The following is a 22,001-nucleotide window of genomic DNA, read 5'->3' as shown; positions in this document are numbered from 1 at the left end:
TCACCCAGAAGATGCTTCTTAAAAGGGGCGGGGAGTGGAGTGGTTATGTGTTCTTGATGACAGTTTCTTCTGACTCAAATGCAAGAGATTTCACTGAGGGAGGTTTACAGACAGAATCTCTATCTGATATGGAAGAACCTTTCATGTAGTGGATGACGTGCTCTAAGATCTAACCTCACTTTTTAAAGTTTCCTTTTCACTGAGATAGCTTTAGATTACACAAGTGTGTCTATGCTATTAGATTTACAGTTTTGCGTTCTTCAGAGTATATGTCACTACACAACAGCCACCACTCAAGTACTGTATCTCTATTGCTGTTTTGTTTTTGAGCCACATCCAGCAGTGCTCAGAGATTACTCCTTTTCTGCACTCAGGGAATCACTCCTGGAAGTGCTGAAGGGATAATATTGGATGTTGGAGATTGAATCCAGATTGGTGGCATGCAAAGCAAGTGCCTTGCCCTCTGTACTATCTCTCTGGCCCCTCTAAAATTTATTTTTAATTTTTTAATTGAATCGCATGAGATAAACAATTTTAAAGTTCTTCATAAATCACGTGAGATAACCAATTATGAAATTCTTTCACACTGTTGCAACATCCTTTTCTCACCAGTGTGCATTTACCACTACCGATGTCCCCAGTTTCCCTCCAGCTCCCTCATATCCCACCCTACCAGCCTCTATGGAAGGAATTTTCTCTCTCTCCCTCTTTCTCTCTCTCTCTCCCTCTCTCTCTCTCTCCCTCTCTTCCCTCTCTCTCTCTTCTCTCTCTCTCCCTCTCTTTCTCTCTTTCTCTCTCTCCCCCCATGTGGGTCTTATGGTTAGCAATACAGATACTGAAACATTATCAGGTATATTCCTTTACCTAATTTCAAAACCCAGTTCCTGTCCAAAATGTTCATTTCCAACTACTATTGTTTATTGTTACACTGGTCTCTTCTCTATCCTAACTGCTCTTTGCTGCCCAAACACCATTGTGACAAGCTACCAATCATTGAATCATTGACTAGTACTCCTGGTCCCAGTCTTCTCTGGCCTTTGTTATTAACTTCATCCCCAAAATGAACGCAGTCATTCTACATCTATCTCTCTCTTTCTCAATTATTTCAATTACATAAGACTCTCCATATCTATCAGTTTATAAGCAAATTTCATATCTTCATTTTTCCTAATAGCTGTGCAGTATTCTATTGTGTAGATGTGCCATAGTTTCTTTATCCATTTTTCTGTTGTCAGGCACTCAGGTTTTTTACAGATTCTGGCTATTGTGAATAGTGCTGCAAGGAACATAGGAGTGCAGTTGGGTTTCTGCTGTGTGGTTTTAGTCCCCCAGGGTATATTACCAGAAGTAATAGCGCTGAGTCAAATGGCTGCTCAATTTATAGTTATATGAGGAATATCCATATTATTTTCCTCCAAGGCTACAGCAGTACAGCACTCCCAACAACAATGAAGGAGAGTATACATTCTCCTGCATCTGTGCCAGTGTTTATTTTTGATGTATTCCAGCCTCTGTGGTGTGAGGTGATATCTCATCATTGTTTGGATCTGCATCTCCCTGATGATTAGCAATATAGAGCATTTTTTCATGTGTCTTTTGGCCAATTATATTTCTTCTCTGAGGAAGTTTCTATTCATTTTTTCTCCCCATTTTTGATGGGCTTGGATGTTTTTTCCTTGTAAAGATCTATTAGTATCTTATATAGCTTGGACATTAATCCATTATCAGATGGGTACTGGATAAATAATTTTCCCCTATCTGTGGGCTGTCTGTGTATCATGGTCACTGTTTCTTTGGAGGCGCAGAAACTTCTTAGCTTCCTATAGTACCATATGTTTCTCTTTGCTTCTACTAGCTTAGTCAGTGGTGTTTTATCTTTTTTTCTAAAATTTTATTGAATCACCATGAGACAGTTACAAGCTTTCATGTTTGGATTACAATCACATACTGATCAAACACCCATTCCTCCACCAGTGCACATTCCTCACCACTGATATCTCCGGAATACCCTCTTTGAAGTGCCTTTCACTTTAATGTCATGGATGTTTTTGCCTACATTTTCTTCCATGTGTCTTATGGATTTAGGTTTTATGTTGAGATATTTAATTCATTTTAATATGACTTTTTTGCATGCTTAGAACGAGGTCTAAGTTCATGTTTTACATGTAACTGCCCAGTTTTTCCAGCACACTTGTTGAATAGGCTTTCCTTGCTCCACTTCATATTTCTTGTTCCCTTATCAAATATTAAATGATCACGTATTTGAGGACTCGTGTCAAGATATTCATCTCTATTCCATTGGTCTACAGGTCTGTCTTTATTCCAATACCATGATGTTTTAATTACTTCTGCTTTGTATTACAGTTTGAATTGGGGGACGTTGATACCTATCTTATTCATTTTTCCAAAGATTTCTTTCTCTATTTGTAGGGGTATAGTGTTCCATATGAATCTCAGGAGTGTTTAGTTTATTTCTTTGAAAAAGAATACTATGGGTATTCTAATAGGGGTGGTATTAAATCTATGCCATGCCTGGAAAATATTGTAGTTTTGACAATGTTAATTCTCCCAGTCCATGAGTAGGGGATGTGTCTCCATTTCCTCATGTTCTCCTGTATTTCTTGGAGTAGCGTTTTGTCGTTTTCTTTATACCAGTACCTAATCTTCTTAGTTAAGCCTGTTTCAGTTTTGCAGCTGTCTTTTGTAGTTTTAATTCATGGAATTGGACTCTTATTTATTTACAAATCTTTAGTTTTTATTTATTTTTATTATATAGATAAAAATTTCTCTTTGGTCTCTGGTTGCATTGAACTACACTTATATTACTCTAGCTTCAGAAGTTTGTAGAAATTTAACCATTGAGAGTCAAGATAGATGGCAGATATTATAGACACCAACCTCTCCTCCTCCATAAATTTACAACTAAAAATGATGGCATATAACATAGACTTTCAAAAGGACTAGACATCTGAAATTGATGTCATTGGAGAATGGGGAAAGAGCAGAGAATGTCTTAGTAGGTAGGAGAAACTGAAAATGTGGTGAGTTGTGTTTGGCCTTGTGGTAATTAATGTATGCTATGAAAGCTACGATTATGGATCTGAGATGTTTACAGATTGCAATTCTTAACTAGAAGCAAGGTTGATTAGAGTTCTTCTTTTGCCTTACTAGATGTGTTCCTATGTGTGATTTTTCCATCAAGATAATAGCATTAGAACCATGTCTACCTGCTGGACCTCCCTAGTACTTTCTTCAGACTTGGTAGTCAATGTCCTCAACATCTCAAAAAACCTGGGATTGCAGCTTTAGAATTGATGCAGTCTGGTAGGATTTGAAAGGACTGTTTATTGAAATGTCTGCAGAGACAATGTTAAGGATAGTGTTAGGGAAGTTCTGCTGGGGATATACCCAGGCAATGTCCAGAATCTATGCTCTTTGGAGAAGATAATTTTATAAACCACTGTCCCCACCACATAAGTACAAGAACATTTGGAAGAATATCTAGATTTGATAACTCAGATTCCCAACAAAAAGAAATTTAAGAAGTGCATTGAGCAGTCTCAGAATGGGGCTTATTCCTGTTTTGGGCTATTCGACTGGCAAATAATATTATTGCTCAGATGAAGGAATGATACAGAATTTCATGGACAGCAGAAACTTAAAGAGCTAAAGTGCTTGCTTGCACGTGGCTGACTTTATTTGATCTCTAGTACTGCCTGTGGTCCCCTAGAACCACTAGCATTACTCCTGAGAACAGAAGGAAGAATAGCTCCTGAGACCTCAGGGTATGGCCCACATCCAAGCCAAAAATATTATTCTGGAAGGTGCCCATTTTGTGTGGTGAGAGCCTCCAAAGTAGTGCTCAGAGGACCTAGTCTACACAATCCTTGATAATGTGCCAATTGAGGCCAATGTTCAATGTTATGACCCTTTTGCTCTGCTCTGGTGCAACAGTGTAGGGGGCCACCAGGGCAACCTCCCAGGGTTATCCCTAACCTGGTAGGGACTACAGATCAAACTGGGGATCAACAGCAGCCTTGTAAAGCAAATCACACAACTGACCCCTAAACTATCTCCCTTTTCACCCCCTTATATTTTCATTTTCCTCTACCACTTGACAAGGTATGTCCTATTATTTAAAACTTTTGGATTTGCCTCACTGTACTAGTAAATACTGCAAACACTGACCCTGAAGAAGAACAAGGGTTTCTAGGAATAAGTCTCTACTAGTTTATTTATCACAATACAATTTGTAACTATAAACTCTAAACGTACAATTACCAAAGCATAACAATGTTTCTTCACAGCAAGCATGAGCCAGAGAGTTGAAATGATTTAAGGAAAATGAATATGAATATAAATTTCCTAAAGCTTTAGGTCTCAGGAACAACAGGCAAGTCCTGGCTCATAAAGAGCATCACGTATGAGGTGAGGACAAAGTGGAACTAGATACCTGGGTGACATGAAAGGACTTCTTCACTTCTTGTCGCCCCATCTCATCCACATCACCATATGGTTGCAGCTATTTTAGCCCTAGAAATAAAATTGTAGATATTTATGTGTGTGACCAACTAGATATTTCTACTGAACTCATTCTTTATTTTTAGAATGTGTTAGAGGAAGACAGGAGAGGAAGCATGTGGGGACACAGGAAGAGATAGAGGAACGTACAGAAATGAACAGATAGCAGATTTGAGTCTATACATCAGGAGCAGGAACTCTTGGTGGTATGGACACTATAGTCACTGACCTGACAAGAATGCTCATCCTTGTCCTCAAAGGAACGAACAAGAGGTTCATTATTTCAGGATAAGACAATTAGACCTGGAACCATGAGAGTAAATCAAATCCAGCAAATTTAGGGTTTACCTTTGGAGCTTCTTTTAGGAACCCCAATGTTGTCATTGTTTCCTGTAAATAAAAATATAGATATTATATCATGTCTTTCTATGTAGCTTTTATGGATAAAGTTACCTTAACATCGGACACTTAAAGAGAGTGCAGCCACGAGGGCTTCCCCACTTCGCCGCGCCCGCAGCCCGAGTATGACGGAGGAAGATGAGGGAGCTGCTTTGGACACCAGCAGCCCGCCAGCAACCTGCAGTATGTGATTTGAGCGTTTCCGCCAGGCCCCCCTTGCGGGGGCCCGGCGTTTCTCTCTCTCTTTTTTTTCTCTCTCTCTCTCTCTCTCTCCTTCAACTTCTCCTGAGCACAGCACAGCCTCCACCCCACTTCTCTGAGCACAAAATGGAGAGACGCACCCAAATGCGCGGCGCGGCTGGCGGGAGATCGAGGGCGGGGAAGTACCGGTCTCCGCCCACATCGGACACTTAAAGAGAGTGCAGCCACGTGGGCTTCCCCACTTCGCCGTGCCCACAGCCCCAGTATGACTGAGGAGGACAAGGGAGCTTTCCCACTTCCGCCAGTGCGCGGGGGCCCGGTATTTCTCTAGGTTTTCCCATCTTATGAGCACCATAAAAGGGAAAAAGATTGTAGTGATAGAATTTCAGGCAGAATTTTCCCTGGTCTTTATACAGAAACCCAAAACCGCGCGGCCGCTGCTGCGGCCGCGCAACCTAATGTCATCTTAGTATCAGCAATATGAAATGGTTCCTTCTTAATGGGTCGGACTTTTGTGGGAGATCAAAACAAGAATAGTAAGTCTTTTGTTGAAATATTGAAGGCAATCAAAGTGGTAGCCATCTCTCTAGACTGAACTAAGCTATATCCCCAAGCCGGCTGAGAAGAAATATCCTTCTTTCTCGGGAAGAAACGCGGCGTGGTGTCAAACATAGTGTGATGTCCATTAAGCAAACAGACCTGGTGGTGTGGGAATGGGATATAAGGGGAAAAGTTATGTACATGGAACAGCGGGACACTGGTGGAATCTCGAGCCGGAGCCGATACCAGCGCAAGATTTTTGGTTCCAGAAACTGCTTGCAGACACTCTACTAGACTATCAACTAAGCCAGAGCCCCATGCTGGCTGATGACGGGAAATAACCATCCTCTTCGGTTTTTTTTCCCTTTGTCAGACAGCGTGGCGATTACTAAACAGGCGTGAACTCGGTGGTGCGGGGCAAGGGGGAAAAAGAAAAGTTATGTAACAAACAGCAGGACTTAATATCTCTATATTCTTAGCAGTGGAGAACTATCAAATGCCTCCTTGGCAATAGGACTGTCTTTTTCTTCTTGGGGGGAAATCCCAGCAACGGTAGTGAGTTGTGTGTTGAAACATGGAATGCAATCGAGATAAGCATAAACAAAGTAAAACTTATCACGTACAAGGGTGGGGACTGGGGAGGTGGGAGGGGGCGGCAGATATACTGGGGGGGTTGGTGATGGAAGATGGGCACTGGTGAAGGGAAGGGTGTTTGAGTATTATATAACTGACATAATCCTGAGAACTATGTAACCCTCCACATGGTGATTCAATAAAAAAATTTAAAAAAATAAAGTTACCTTAAGTGATATCCTTGATGTGTGGCCAGCCGGCATCAATATCTTGGACTGTTGGTCAACTGCTTGCAGGGATCAAGAAGTAGAGGATACAGTCCAGTTTAAGGAGAAGGAAACAATCAGAGGAACGCTTTTGGGTCCTGAATGGTGTTGCCTATAAGAGTAGCACATCCCTCTCCGAGTTTATCACTTTTGCTGGAATACATCAATGTTGACCCAGAACCTCAAATCCAGTTTCCCCCTCTAGCCCCCTCTGTTCAGACTTTGCAATGGAAGCTTCAGTACCTGAGAGTATGAGTCAAGACCATTTCTTTTCTGGATTTTTTTTTATTTGAGTCTGCACAGCTTCTCATATCTGAGTGCCTTATCTTTATGATCAAAGCAAATGACATAGCCCTGAGCACAGGGGACTGTCAGTAAGGGTGAGGGGTGGATGGTCATGTAAAGCAATTCTCAAATGCCTACAAAAACATATTCTAAGTGCTGTAAAAGGATTTCTATGTTTATTATGGTGCTTGTGATCTGAGCAATGCAGGCTTAAATTGCAATGTAAATAGCACTGTAGCATTGTCGGGCACCAGTAACATCTCCATTGTGAGACTTGTTACTGTTTTTGGCATATCGAATATACGATGGGTAACTTGCCAGGCTCTGCCATGTCAGCAGGATACTCTCGGTAGCTTGCTGGGCTCTCTGAGAGGGACGGAGGAATCAAACTCGGGTTGGCCGAGTGCAAAGCAAATGCCCTACTGTGCTAAGCTGTTGCTCCAGTCTTTTAAAATTCAGCCCAATTGGTTCTAGTTTGATCATCCCCCACCCCGACACCCACATCATGGTTTAGAAAGTTGTTCATGATGATTGAATATAGGTATTCAATATTTCAACACCCATCTCACCATCATTACCACTTTCCTCCCACCACTTTCTCCATTTTCCCAACCACCCCTCAAGCCTGTGCCCATAGCAGGCCGACAATAATTTACTTTATAAAGTTTTTTATCCCTAACAGAATGATAAAAAATATTTCTATAAAGGGCACTGGCGGAGGGATGGGTACTCAATCACTGTATGACTGAAATGCAAGCACGAAAGTTTATAAGTATGTAACCGTACCTCACAATGATTCACTAATTAAAAAAAAAGAGGAAAACTTAAAATTCTGAAAAAGAGGCACAATAAAAACCTATCCTTTCTACCTTCAAGATTTAAAAAATTATATTTCTGCATAACAATATTTGTGAAAATTGTATCTCAGCACGAGACATGAAATCCTTGTGTGAGGCTTTTACTAGCTGTTGCTGGAAGTTAACCTTCATTGTTAATGTTTTTGTTAGTGGAGATCGGTTGGTTTCTACTTTACATGCCATCCATCTACTACTGCATATCAGTGATGTAGGTAATGGACATGCCTTTGCTGCTGCATGCTCTAGAAACTCAAGAGCTCTTAACTGGGCTGTCCGGTTGGAGTTCAATTTTTAACTGGAATGTGGTTTTAGGGGAGTGACTGCAAGGGTTTTGTTTGGCAAGAGCTGGCCCACCCATCCCCCTCCCAGAGCTCTCAGTAAGGAATGGGTTTTTGAGACTTTTGTGTGTGTGTGGCTAGGTGAGTTCTTTAGAGATTTGTTTGAGTCTCTGGAATAAGTCCAGTAGATGAGGAACTTACACAGTTATGGAGGTGGGATGTGAGTGGCTTTTAAAATTTAATTAGCTGAGTAAAATTTTGACCTCTGCATGAGTTTCTTATTGTTATTGAAAGTTCATTAGAAGTTTTAAATTCAACTACATTGCATAAGAAAATGCTGGATAGGTCATTATGAAAGAAAAATTACTTCCAAATAAAATTGCTATATGCTAAAGTAGCTTTATGTTGGAAGAGGGTCATTATTTAAGTTTCAAAACAGATGAAAGTTTTTGTACCACTTCCTCTTATGCCTGTGTCACTGTGATTAGTACCACTGTCATAAATCATACAGTAATAGTCAGCCTCATCCTCAGGCTGCAGCCCAGAGATGTGCAAGAGTCCCGCATTGGCTGAGGTGTCTTTGGATCCAGAGAAGCGATTGGAAACTCCAGATCCCAACTGTGTACTTGTGTAGTAATACAGCAGAAACCTAGGAGAGTTGCCAGTCTTCTGCTGGTACCAGCGTACTGCATAGCTGCCAACACTGAAACCACTGCTCAGGGTGCAGGTGAGTCTGGCTGTTGTTCCAGGAGATGCAGAGACCGAGGGCTCCTGAGTCAGCACAGGCTGGAGAGGGACCCTGCGAAGAAAGACTTGTATTATCTTCAGGCAAGAATCAGGTTAAACTCATCAATACTATGAACAAGGAGGAAGTTCTACCAGGCAGCCTCTTGAGTCCTAGCCATACCTGTGCAGTGAAAGAGGAGCGTGAGCAGGAGAGCAGTCCAGGCCATGGTGCACACCACCCTCTGATCCCACAGTGGGCACTGGCTGCCCCACACCTACTTGTCTCCCTCTGCCAGAGGAGGAGCTGTCCATGCAAATCAGTTAAATCTAATAACTGCCCATCTCCTACTGTTCATGTTGGTGGGGCTCAGCTCACACTCCAGACAGAATGGACAGAGTTTTGAGGGGTGTTTTGGCAGGAAGCACCTGCAGAGAACACACACAGGTCCTAGCCCAGAGTACACAAGAGCTGAATCCCACTCATTGTTCACAGGCCCACACCCCAGGACTGGTTTCTCTGAGTTAATGGCCCTCACTTAGCAGCTGTGCTAAAAAGGAAGGGAGTTCCACAGCTCCCTCTATTGGCTATACTTGAAAAGAATAGAAAAAAAACCCTGATTTTTTGTATTATTGAGTTAGTGAAATGCATATTCATCTAGAAAAATACAAAATTGGCTGCATTTGAAATAAAACAAATAAAATATTAGTTTTTTTCACAACCTATGAAAAGTTATTATGTAGGCATTCCATAGAATGGCTTACAATTCGATACTTTCTCAGAAAATTTCAAGATGTTAAATTTAAAATTTTTTTCACATCACATAAATTTTCTTCATCTACTATTTGGGCCCACATCTGGCAGTGTTCAATGTTTGCTCCACGATCTGAACTCAGGAATCACCCTGGGACTATTTGAAGTTCCTGGGTGTTTATGTGCAGGGCAAATGCTCTATTACTATGGCGCAGTCTACATACATTTCATAAAAGGAAAATATTCTAATTCTTGTGATATAGTTATAATAGTGGTAAATATAGCTTACTAGTATTTATTCAATTAAGAAAATTATGCAAAAGTTATATTTTAATATAACTGTTATGAATATATTTTTTAAAATTCTAGTGAAAGATTTACAAATTGGTTAAAAGGACAAATTAGCATTCATTGCAATGACACATGTTTGACCCTTGTTTACATATCTTAAAGTGATATATCATATTAATACTTGAATAAAATTATTTCTCACAGTTGACTCATGATCAAATTCAAATAAATTCTGAAAGGCCAAAATAGAAATTTACACATGAGATTATGACTTAGCTCTCCTTCTCTCTCTGTCTCTCTCTCACACACACATATTACACAAACTCATGCATATACTATAGATAGACTTCATGATATGGCCGAGACAAAGATGAGCTTAATTTTCATTATTATTTCACATTATTATGAAAGTATTAGAAAATAGCATAAAATAAGTGATGGGAATGGTATAATTTGGTAATGTATGAATGGAAATGTGCTTCTTTTTTGCATTTGTTCCTTTGGCCAGCTGCATGAATTTTATATGTTATAAAGAGCCATTAAATGTAGGCTAGTTTCATGTCTCTAGACTGAACTAAGCCATAGCCCCACGCCTGCCGAGGAGGGGAAATATCCTTCTTTCTCAACTTTCCCCCCCTGCCCCCCCGCCATATTATGAGGACTATTAAGCAGGCACAAACTTGGGGCCGAGGGAAGGAGAAAAAAAAAGAGTTATGTACTTGGAACAGCGGGATTTCGTATCTCTTCATTCTCAGTAATGGAAAACTAATTATCAAATGCTTCCTTGGCAGTAGGGCTGTCTTTTTTGGGGGGAAACTCCAACAACAATAGTGAGTTTTGTGTTGAAATATGGAATGTAATCAAGGTAAACAGAAAATGAAGTGAAATTTATCACTTACGCAGGTGGGGGTGGGGGGCGGGGGGTGGGAGGTATACTGGGGTTTTGGTGGTGGAATATGGGCACTGGTAAAGGGATGGGTGTTTGAGTATTGTATAAATGAGATATAAACCTGAGAACTTTGTAACTTTCCACATGGTGATTCAATAAAATAAATAACAAAAATAAATAAATAAAAATTAATTAATTAATTAATAGATTTAGGCTAGTTAAAAAAAATTAATTCCCATCTCCCCACCCTTCCAGGATCCTGGCTGTCATGTCCACAAACTGCTCTTGGCATATTTGTTTCCACACTTTGCACCAGGCTGATTTCACTACGGAGCCTGGAGCAGGCATCCTCTCTCCGCCTGCCCCAAAGGAAGCCCTGCAGCTGCAAACCTCCAGAACCCAATCCCTGTCACTCTTGTGGTAGATATTCATAGGCTTGTCCTGGCTTGGCCCCCCCCCCACACAAGAGAATAAATCTGCTGAAAAACCCAGGTATGTGGGACCAGTAACTGAAAACTCCAGCCCTCAAGAGGTGGGAACTGGCCTACCCTTTCCCATCTGCCTGCCCTTTAAGGGTCCTGACTGTCACACCCACAAACTGCCTCTGGGTGCCATTTAAGCTCATAAATGGCCCTGATCCAGAGACTCACAAATGAATCTCTGAACCCAGCAGCTCACTGCAGAATGTCTCCGGACCCCATTTATTTAAAGTTTTAGAGTTCTGGGAAACGGTGACCATGCATCATCTCATATTATTCTTCTTTTTTAACTCTTTTGTAGAAATACTGTGAGATAGGATCTTATAGATATTGATACTACTCATAACAAATAATACAAAATAAATTATCTTGCATTTGCCTGTGGGGCAGGCCTGAGTGGTGGTGGGAAAATTCGAAAACATGGTGATGGGAAGGTGTAATGGTGGTGGGATTGGTGTTGAATATTGATGGAATCAATTATTGTGAACAACCTTATGAAAATAAAATTTTTTAAAAATGTTAAATGCCCTTTTGGACCCTGCTGTGGAGCGAGCATGATGGAAGAGCCCAAGGAAGCGCCCTTGGACTCCAAGCAGCCCACTGAACTAATTCCGGCATGGGACCAGAGACCCCACGGTGCGCTGAAACAGTGGGAACCGGGCATCCCACAATTCTTTTAACCTCTCTCTCTCTCAACTCCTCCCTCCTGAGCACAGCGCAGGATCCGTGGTTTTTCTGAGCGCAAAATGGAGACGCCGAGCCTCTCTCTAGGCTTCTCCATCTTATGAGCACCATAAAAGGGTAAAAGTTTGTAGTGATGTTATTTCTGGTTGTACTTTCCCTGGACTTTATACAGAAACCCAAAACCTAATGTCATCTTAGCATCAGCAATATGTAATATGTCCCTTTTTAATGGGTCGGACTTTTGTGGGAGATCCTAACAAGAATAGTAAGTCTGTTGCTGAAATATTGAAGGCAATCAAAGTGGTAGCCATCTCTCTAGACTGAACTAAGCTATATCCCCACGCCGACTGAGAAGAAATTTTCTTCTTTCTCGGGAAGAAACGCGGCGTGTCGTCAACTACAGTGTGATGTCCATTAAGCAAACAGACCTGGTGGCGTGGGAATGGGATATAAGGGGAAAAATTATGTACATGGAACAGTGGGACGCTGGTGGAATCTCGAGCCGGAGCCGAAACCAGCGCAAGACCTTCGGTTCCAGAAACTGCTTGCAGACACTCTACTAGTCTATCAACTAAGCCAGAGCCCCACGCCTGCCGATGACGGGAAATAACCATCCTTTTCGGGTTTTTTTCCCTTGTCAGGCAGCGTGGCGATTACTAAACAGGCGTGAACTCGGTGGCGCGGGGCAAGGGGGAAAAAGAAAAGTTATGTAACAAACAGCGGGACTTAATATCTCTATATTCTTAGCAGTGAAGAACTGTTGGATATCATTGGTTTGTCCTTTCCCCCTTGCCACTAGGAGCTTAGTTTATCAGTCACACCCATCAAAGTGCTCCAAGTCACTCCCATTCCTTTGTTTATCTGTAACCATTTCTACCAGTTTATCTGCTCTTCCCTTAATCAAACTCTGTTAATTGGTAAGGTCAGAACTTTCTAGGACACTGAATATTATAACATTGCCTTTCTCTCCTCTTTATGCCTTTTGAATAATTTACTTTAAAGCTATGTCTTTTTTGTATAGACACAAGAAGACAATATTATGTTTTTATAACCTAAGACTTAATTGGCCTCGAATATTATTCCCTTCTGGGCATCTGCTTTCTCCACTTAAGCCTCAGTTGCCCTCAGTTCCTAGCACCCCAAAGTAGGGTCCCCGACGTGGGACGGGAAGGATCCAGGGCAAGCGGTGAGTTATGTGCTACCCTGGCATCGAGATGGGCCTGGCCAAAGTGCCTAATTCTTAACTATAAGTTAAGAGCTTGATCATAGACAAATGCTGTCATGATCCAATAGTAATTATGAGACTGGGACCCTGCCAGGGATAGGAAAGACTGATCTGGCCTGAGCACTGTAGTCTGAGATTGAGATGGCCCCAGGAGAGCAATTCTATAAGCTTTAATGCATCTCTTATTGTGTCCATACAAAGTAATTAATATTATGAATTCTTATATGTTTGCTGGCTGAGGAGAAGAGAAACACATTCATGGGACTCTGCCCTTGGGTGGATCCTCCTGCTGAAAGAGAATTAAGTCCTAGGAGAAGCATCCCCTGAGGGAAAAGAACCTTACCCTATTGCTGACCACACCTATGTGTATGCCCCAACCCCCTCATGCTGTGGAGATTTAACTAGGCTGTAAGAGTGGGTTGGGGGCCAGATCCACGGGGCGAGATCCACGGGGGCCAGATCCATGGAGGCCAGATCCACAGATCGAGAGAGAGACCGAGAGCCGGGAGAGAGGCAGAGAGAGAGAGAATGAAGTAGGATGGGGGAGAAAGAAGCAGGAGGAGAATCAGAGGAGAATGGAGATGGACATGAAATAAACCGATCGAGCAACCAGTTTGGCCTTCTTCCTTCCTTCACCTGCCTCGCCACCTGCGCGCCCTTTCTTTTTATTTTTGTGTTTTACACAGAGAACTATCAAATGCCTCCTTGGCAATAGGACTGCTTTCCTTTTTTGGGGGAAACCCCAACAACGGTAGTGAGTTGTGTGTTGAAACATGGAATGTAATCAAGATAAGGCATAAACGAAGTGAAACTTATCATGTACAAGGGTGGGGACTGGGGAGGTGGGAGGGGGCGGCAGGTATACTGGGGGGGTTGGTGATGGAAGATGGGCACTGGTGAAGGGAAGGGTGTTTGAGAATTGTATAACCGACATAATCCTGAGAACTATGTAACCCTCCACGAAAAATTAATTAATCACCATGATTGTAAAGCTCTATACAACATTCCAATGACTGAGAAATAGTACAACTTGTAGGGCACTCCTCTTGCATGTGGACAACCTGGTTGGAACCTGGCGCCATATGATCCCCTGGGCCCCATCAGAGGTGATCCCTGAGCACCAAGCTAGGAATAAGGTCTGATCATTTTTAGGTGAGGCTGCCAAAACAAAAACGTAATAATTTAAAAATAAATAAAATATTCAAGCTGGTGTGTCCACTTCCCTCCAGTGTACTCCCTTCTCCCAGAGACCCTGTGGTTAGATTCCTACTGAAGACCAGTTCCCAGTTTCTGTAGCCTTTGGCCATTAGGTATTCCACTACTGTGTTTCTTTATATCTGCACATGAGAGAGATCATTTGTGTCTGTCCTTCTGCTTACTTCAATCAGGATGTTGCTCTCTGGATCCATCCATGTAGCAGTTAACTTCACAATCTCATCTTTTCTTATAGTTGAGTTGCACACAGGGAAGAAATCCCTGCCCTGAGATGTCTTTGATCAAATTTACCTCAGCAAGCAACTTTTCACAACACTTCCCAGACAGGAATTATTAATGGAACCCGAATACACAGTTACTACTGGTGTGTTTTGCTGAAGAAGATTCATCTTCCTGCAGATTCTGACAGTGAGGATGCAGAGGTTGATCCCTGAGTCAGCCAGAGGTTGATCCCTGATTCTGAAGGAATAAATAAGAAGTCCTCCAGCTTCAGAGTCCCAGGACAATACAAATATAGTGTTAGCAGAAGAAATTATGTGCGTGAGAAAGAACATACAGTCCATCTTCACTCAGAGAGACATTCCCTCAGAGACCTTAGACTGAGTGGGCCTATAGAATTATTTATTATCTCACTGATGACAGTGTTTCTCCAAGGAAATCATACTGCAGTTGACTAGGTTAGGCCCACTGAGATTCTGAACCTGAAAACTGATAAACATCTCAAAGATGCTTCCAATGAGCTTATTTTGGACCAGAAGAAGAAACTTGGACTTCATCAGTTCGCTTGACAAACTCAAAAAATTCAAAGACATGGACATACACAAAGAAGTGAGAAAATTCTTTTTTGGGAATTGTCAGAAGAAGAAGAGGCATGAGCTCTGATGTGTCAGAGACGTGAAGAAGAAAGAGCTCAGACAAAGAACAAGAAACTTGAATTTATTTATCCCTTTCACCTGGGTGGAAAAAAATAATGGTGGCTAGACAATAAAGTCAGCTAATAATAGCAATATACTCAGATTGTAACCTATAGAACATCAGGGTCCTAAGTGATAAAATCAGATAGAGATTCCTGAAGATCAATCAATACATACATTGATTGATTAGATACATATATTTATTTTGATCCAGAGTTCAGATATGAGGGAATAATCTGAAAGCAAATTGCAAATCAAAGTAGTGCATATTCAGAACATGTAAACTGGGTAAGAGTCAGAGATCTGGCTCCTGAACCGTTCAAGGTTTTCAACCACTGTCCTGCCTGTGTGTGTGTCACTGTGAGAGTTCCAACTGCAGCCAGCCAAGGAAAAAGAGTCAGCCTCATCCTCAGGCTGCAGCCCAGAGATGAGCAGAATTCCTGCATTAGCAAAGGCATCTTTGGATCCAGAAAAGCGAGTAGGGACCTCAGGGCCCGGGCCCTTTTGTGGGTCACTGTGCTAGTTCAGGAGATACCATGGAGGACTTCCTGACTTCTGCTGCTGGCAGCAAACCCTGTAGTTTCCAACACTGTATCCAATGAACAGGTGCAGATAAGTCTGGCTTTTGTCCCAGAAGATGCCGAGAGGTTTGGCTGAGTCAGCACAGGCTGGGCGAGGGAACCTGCAAAGACACTCATAATTCTGGGAACGAGTCAGAGTCTGAAACATTAGTTTTCTAAGCAAAATTTCTAAGCTCTCTCTCGCCGCCTGCATTTGGTGCTCTCCAGCTGCTTCTCCACCCGGGATGGCTGTTTCCTTGGATAGATGAAGGAAAAATGATGGCCAACCTGTTGCCAAGTTGCCATTTATTCAATCCCTTGTCTCTCCCAGCTCTCTCCAACCCTCTCTCTCTCTTTACGTTTATCTCTCTGCTGTTTCTATCTAACCATGCAATTCTTTCTTCCCGCTATATCTGTCTGCTCTATCTCTGTCTACTTCAATCAATCCATCAATCCATCCATCCATCAATCCATTTCTCTCAAGAATCCCCCTTTCTCCCTGCAGCCGCTCTTTTTTACCCTCTCACCACGCCTCCCCAACCATGCCTCCCCACAGGATGCATGATTAAAAATGTTTTTTCCAGACTTCTTGACCACCAGCAGCCCATGAGGGCAAAACAGCGTTTAGGTGTGTTTCTCCTCTCCTTAGACCTGCAACTTAATTAGCATCTTTAATTCTTCTAATATTTACCATTCTGTATAGACACAGTAATAGACACTTTTGGGCTTATAGGGTGACTCTCCTGGAGACATCTCACCACAGACTAAGACTACAGTGCTCAGGCTGGATCAATCATTCCTAACCCCAGCAGGGTCCAAATCCAGTTATTACTTTGGGATCATGGCATAATTTGTTTTAGACCAAGCTCTTAACTTATAGTTAAACATTAGGGCACTTTAGTGCCGCATTGGAGGCTCTTTCAGGATCAGGGGAATGAGACCCATCATTGTTACTGGTTTTGGCATATGAATACACCATGAGGAGCTTTCGAGACTCTCCCATGTGGGCAGGAAACTCTCGGTAGCTTTCCAGGTTCTCCTAGAGGGAGAACTAGGCTACAAGATGTCCGGGAGATTGGTTTTATAGTCTCTGGATGTTGGCTGTTGGTGGGAGTCCACAGTGCCAGGGGCAGTCTCTGGCTGTGACCGCCTAGCTACTGGAAAATGGGAAATCTGGGCAGAAGAGACCCAGTCCCAATCCGAGCAGACTTGGAGGTCTCAGCCCCAGTCCCACACACCTGGGTTCCTCTGCTGGTTCCTTAATGCGTGAGGCTCATCCGAACTTGTGGAGAGGGGCCTTGAGCATGGCTGTGGCTAGGCTCCGGAGGTCTTCCTTCAGTCACAGGACCTCTGCTCGGAGCGGGAAGGGAAACTGAAGTCCGCCTCCTCTGAGAGACCCCTTGGAAGACAGGCAGGCTAGGGGACAAGAGACTCCCTGCAGGGGAACAGTATAGATTAATTAAAGATTAGTAATTTATCATTGTCCGGGCTTGGGAAAGAGGGTTTCCTTTGTGTATGAAAACTTTGAAGGAGTATAAGCTTTGTTCCTTTGTAGAGACATTAGAGACCCTGGGCACTTATTTCACCAGAAACTACACGGAGTCCATGTAACCATTCATTTTCCTTCTCATTAATCTTTGCTTTCACCTGCCTTACCACATGCCTTTGTTCTGCATGTACTGCATTTCTTTTGTTTTTGTGTAATCATTACTTGTCCTGAATAAATCTGTCTCTTGGCCATCATTCAGTAGCTTGTGTCTATAATAATCAGCCACAGGTAGTATTAGAATTGGTTCCTTGTACCAGGTCACCAGTGCAAATCCTTTTCTTGTAATAAGCAATATGAAGTAAATTAGTTTGTGCGTGTTAAGAGGGCAAGCTTGAGTGGTGGGTTAGACACATTGGTGGAGGGAAAGACACACTGATGGTGGGATTGGTGTTGGAACATTGAATGCCTGAAATAACTGTATTATGAATAACTTGGTAAATCATGAGTCATAATAAAGAATAAAAATTTAAATTTAAAAATTAGTGTAAATTCAAGGAACATTTCAAATATTCCTTGAGTAAAATTGAGTAAAATTTAAATCTAAATGCATGGAGATTTACAGCAACTGCATAGCAAGATTCTTCATAGACCCAAGGTAACAAGGGCAGGTTTATGTACTGGTTTCACATCTAAATGTGTCAGTGTGTAAAGCACCACTGTATACCAGCGAACAGTAGTATTCAGCCTCATCCTCTGATTGGGCCCCCGAGATTGTGAGGGCAGCTTTGTTCCCACGGATGGAACCTGAGAACCGGGCCGGAGTCCAGGAGTGTTTTTTGTTTGTGTCATAAATCATAGTTCTGGGAGCTTGACCAGACTTCTGCTGGAACCAGTATGGATAGTGACCATCAGTGACGGCTCCAGTGCTGGAAGCACATGTGAGAATGACTGTCCCTCCCGGGCTCACGGCCAGTGAAGGCTCCTGAGTCACCACAGCCTGAGAACTGGACCCTGAAATGGAAACAGAAGCCTGTCAGGAATGAAAATAGAAGTCAGAGAAATTCCCCAAAATTTGGTCACTGAAATCTCCAGGAACCTGGGCAGTGAGTAAGGACAAGAAGAACGACGAGGAGGAGAGGAGTCCTGCTCATGCTGCAGACTCTCAAGGACATTCTGGCCACACAGCTGACACAGGACTCTGGGGCCTCTTTTATGTCCCTCTGACCCAGGGGGAAGGGTTTGTGTTGTGGGTTCTTGCTGCAAATCTGAGTCACTTAGCATAAATCCCCTCCCCAATACTGTGTCTTTAAGGCAACACTGAGTCTGGGTTGGTTTTCAGCTGGTTTAGTCCCTTGGGAGGAAGCACCTGTTGGCACTTCTTCAGTCTGGGCATGCTACAGGCCTTGTTTTCTTCAAAAGCAACAGTGCCCCCTGCTGATATCTCAAGATAATGTTTAGTGTATTTTAATTATTCAGAGCAAAGTGGTTTTGTTTATGTGTTTTTAGTCTTTTAAAAGATCCTTTTTCATCATGTAAAACCAAATTCTTATTTTTGCTTTTGTTTTTTTAATGGAAATCATTCAACATATTGCCAGGATTCAACTCATTTCCTTCGAATACTGCTTAGTACCATCACTCTGACTCAGTCTTTACTAATCCTTGTTACTATTTCTTTAGTTCTGTTCAATATCCTCCTCAAACTTTCAGTTCTGCCTAAGTGTCTACCTATCCTTGCACCCATTTATCAATGATCACTTATGTAATTACCTCTTTCTTTGTACTCATAACTCATTTTACTTTGAAGCATTTTTTATTGGTTTTGGGTGTTTATCAAGGTGACATCATGTTTATTGTCAAAAGTCTTTGTCTTGGTTTGAGCTATAGTTTAGTGGAGAGAGTACCTCCCTTGCATGTGGCTGAATAGGGTTCAATCCCCAGTATCTCATACTGTCTTCAAGGCTTGCTAGGAATGATTCCTGGCCACACAGCCAGGAATAAGCCCTGAATACCACGTGGCTAAAAAGGTTTACAGGCTAGTATGAGATTGCATGCAGTACAATATTAGATATGGCAAGTATTTAAAACAGGCAGAAGAAAAAAATAATACATTTTAATTCTTTTCTCTATGTTCTTTTTTTTTTTTTTTTTTTTGCTTTTTGGGTCACACCCGGCAATGCACAGGGGTCATTCCTGGCTCATGCACTCAGGAACTACCCCTGGCGGTGCTCAGGGGACCATATGGGATGCTGGGATTCGAACCCGGGTCGGCCGCGTGTAAGGCAAATGCCTTACCCGTTGTGCTATCACTCCAGCGCCTCTCTATGTTCTTGATGAGGATTTTTTCTGTAAAAATTTTAAATTTAGAGACAAAATGCAAAAAAATAGAGATTTCTTACATATGTTTTGATTTTTACCTATAATTAGGTATTATGTTAATCTTGATCATTTGGTTACTTTAGTTGCTGTTACAATTTCTCCATCTTTTCATTTTCAAATAGTTGTCAATGCAATGAACTTTTTCTATTCTATTGTGTGGTGATATCTAATTTATTTTTTACTTTATAATTCCCTAATTATATAGGTTATAAGTTTCTGTGTTTACTTCGTATATTATATTGTGAATATCCAACAATGTGTTAGACTTATTTTTAAAGGTCATTTGTGTATTCTTGCCTTATTTTTTATTATTGGTTCAACTCTCGAGAAATTTGCTAAACAATCTGAGGGATATTCTGCATTTGGTTCTTTATGTTTTGGTTAGTTTTAATATATGTGATTCATGATCACAATCACGAAATCCCGTTAATCTTCAATTTCTCTAGCAGACTCTGTAACTTCTCATTTCGTCCTTTCCCTGAGATCTTAGAAGTCTATCTCGACTGGGCCCTCCCAATGATGTCTCACTGGGGACTCTTTCAGGGTCAGGGGAATGAGATCCAGCTTGTTACTGATTTAGCATATGAATACACCGTGGGAAGCTTGCAAGGCTGTCCCATGTGGGCAGGAAACTCTCAGAAGATTGCCAGTTTCTCCCAGAGGGAGAAGTAGGTAGGCTACAGGATATCACTTCTGGGACCTTGATTTTAAGTCTCTCTCTGGATGTTGGCCTTAGATGGGATTACACACACCTGAGGTTCCTCTGCCGGTACCTTCATGCGTGAGGCCTGTCCGAACATATGGAGAGGGGCCTCGAGTATGGCTGTAGCTAGGTTCGGTGACCTTCGGCCGCTGGGGGCTCTGCTCGGGGTGGGGAGGGAAGCTGGAGCCCATGCCCTCTGAGGGGCCCTGGGGAAGACAGCCAGGGGGGCGGGCAAGAGCCTTTCTGCCTGCAGAGCGTAACATATGTGAATAATATATGTGATTATTCAGAAGAAATGAAAATGAACAAATGAACAATTTCATTTGCCAGCAAATAGATTCAGGCTTTTCAGCCAATTAAACCATCACATTGGGTATGAGTGATTCTTTCAGAGTTGATCTGCAAATGTGTTCCTGAATTACCCTGGATGTGCTATCTTCCATCACAATTTTGCTCCTTGAGTTGGCCATTTTGGAAACTTTTCTTAAAAATTGGGTGGAAAAATTATATAGGTTGTGGGGTATATTGGTGCTAGCTCTTAAGGTCTGACCCTACCTGTGCAATGAGAGGCACATGAGTAGGAGAGGAGCCCGGTCCCTGGTAGCTAAAGATCCCTGACCCCACCTTTGAGAATTTCTACCCAAGTCCCTTTTTCTTCTTCACCCTATGTAAAAGTAAGGACTATCTATGCAAAACAAGTTTCCATCTATTAATTAAATGAGTCCAAATCGCAGTGCAGAGTTAGCAGGAAAATGATTTGCTTTCCCCTGTGGGAGAGCCCAGCAGGAAGCACCTATGAAGACTAAGTCCATGCTCAGGTAACTTTGATAGGCCAGAGAAGGAGCAGCTGCAGAGTCTCATCTGAATGCACAGGGAACAGCCACCTGGCCCAGACACCAAGTTTATTGATCTCACTGAACAGATAAAGAAGAAGCACAGGTAGTTCCACAGTGACCCTGCTAATTGTATTTGAAAAAACTGAAATGAAAATAATATCTTAAAAGAGCTCATAGACTAGATTACAAATAATATTTCAAGTAAGGTACAGAATTGTATATTAGATAAAAATAAACAGTAGTAAAAGATATGAAAAGCCATGTAGAGCAAGTTTATAGATTTGCATAAAATGTAGAAGATATCATGAGGGTAGTTAGAGAAGTCTCAAGATTACATGGTCAAATTTCATTTCAATGATTTTCATAAGGGGCTCAAATGGTGGTACAGACAAGCCCTGGTCCTTGTCTGAGTCAGTGTGCTTGCTCAGGAGATGTTACTCAGGCTTTCAGGTTTCGTCTACACAATTCTGTAGTTTCCTACCATTTCCGTGAATGTGGCCAACCCAGGCTCTAATCTCTGGCATTTCATACGGTCTCTGAGGACACCAGGAGTGATCCATCTGTACAGATCTCTGACCACTAGTGGGTGTGGCTCAAATACAAACAAAAATATTTTTTGTAACTGTAGCACTGTCGTCGCACTGTTGTCCCATTGTTCATCGAGTTGCTTCAGCAGGCACCAGTAACATCTCCATCGTGAGACTTGTTGTACTGTTTTTGGCTTATTGAATATGCCATGGGTAGCTTGCCATGCTCTACAGTGCGGGAGGGACACTCTCGGTAGCTTGCTGGGCTCTCTGAGAGGAATGGAGGAATTGACCCCAGATGGCCGCGTGCAAAGCAAATGCCCTACCTTCTGTGTTATCGCTCCAGCCCTTTTTCATAAATTTTAAAAAAGTATATCATATTTTTGAAAACATAATAATACTATACTCAATACTCA

The 22,001-nt window shown here is 42.1% G+C and overlaps 1 gene segment (V, D, J or C); it reads right to left on the bottom strand.

Annotated features, from left to right (window-relative positions):
• Positions 1–8,343: 8,343 nt before the first annotated feature.
• On the bottom strand, positions 8,344–8,873 carry LOC129407049 (immunoglobulin lambda variable 5-37-like). The segment is given in 2 exon segments: positions 8,344–8,710; positions 8,818–8,873. Coding segments are annotated over 2 exon segments (423 nt in total).
• Between the last annotated feature and the right edge of the window lie 13,128 nt (positions 8,874–22,001).

This window comes from Sorex araneus, chromosome 9 (assembly GCF_027595985.1).
Source record: "Sorex araneus isolate mSorAra2 chromosome 9, mSorAra2.pri, whole genome shotgun sequence".
Taxonomy (NCBI): domain Eukaryota; kingdom Metazoa; phylum Chordata; class Mammalia; order Eulipotyphla; family Soricidae; genus Sorex; species Sorex araneus.
Note: the sequence above shows the minus strand (reverse complement) of the source record. Positions and strands in the feature narration are given on the sequence as shown.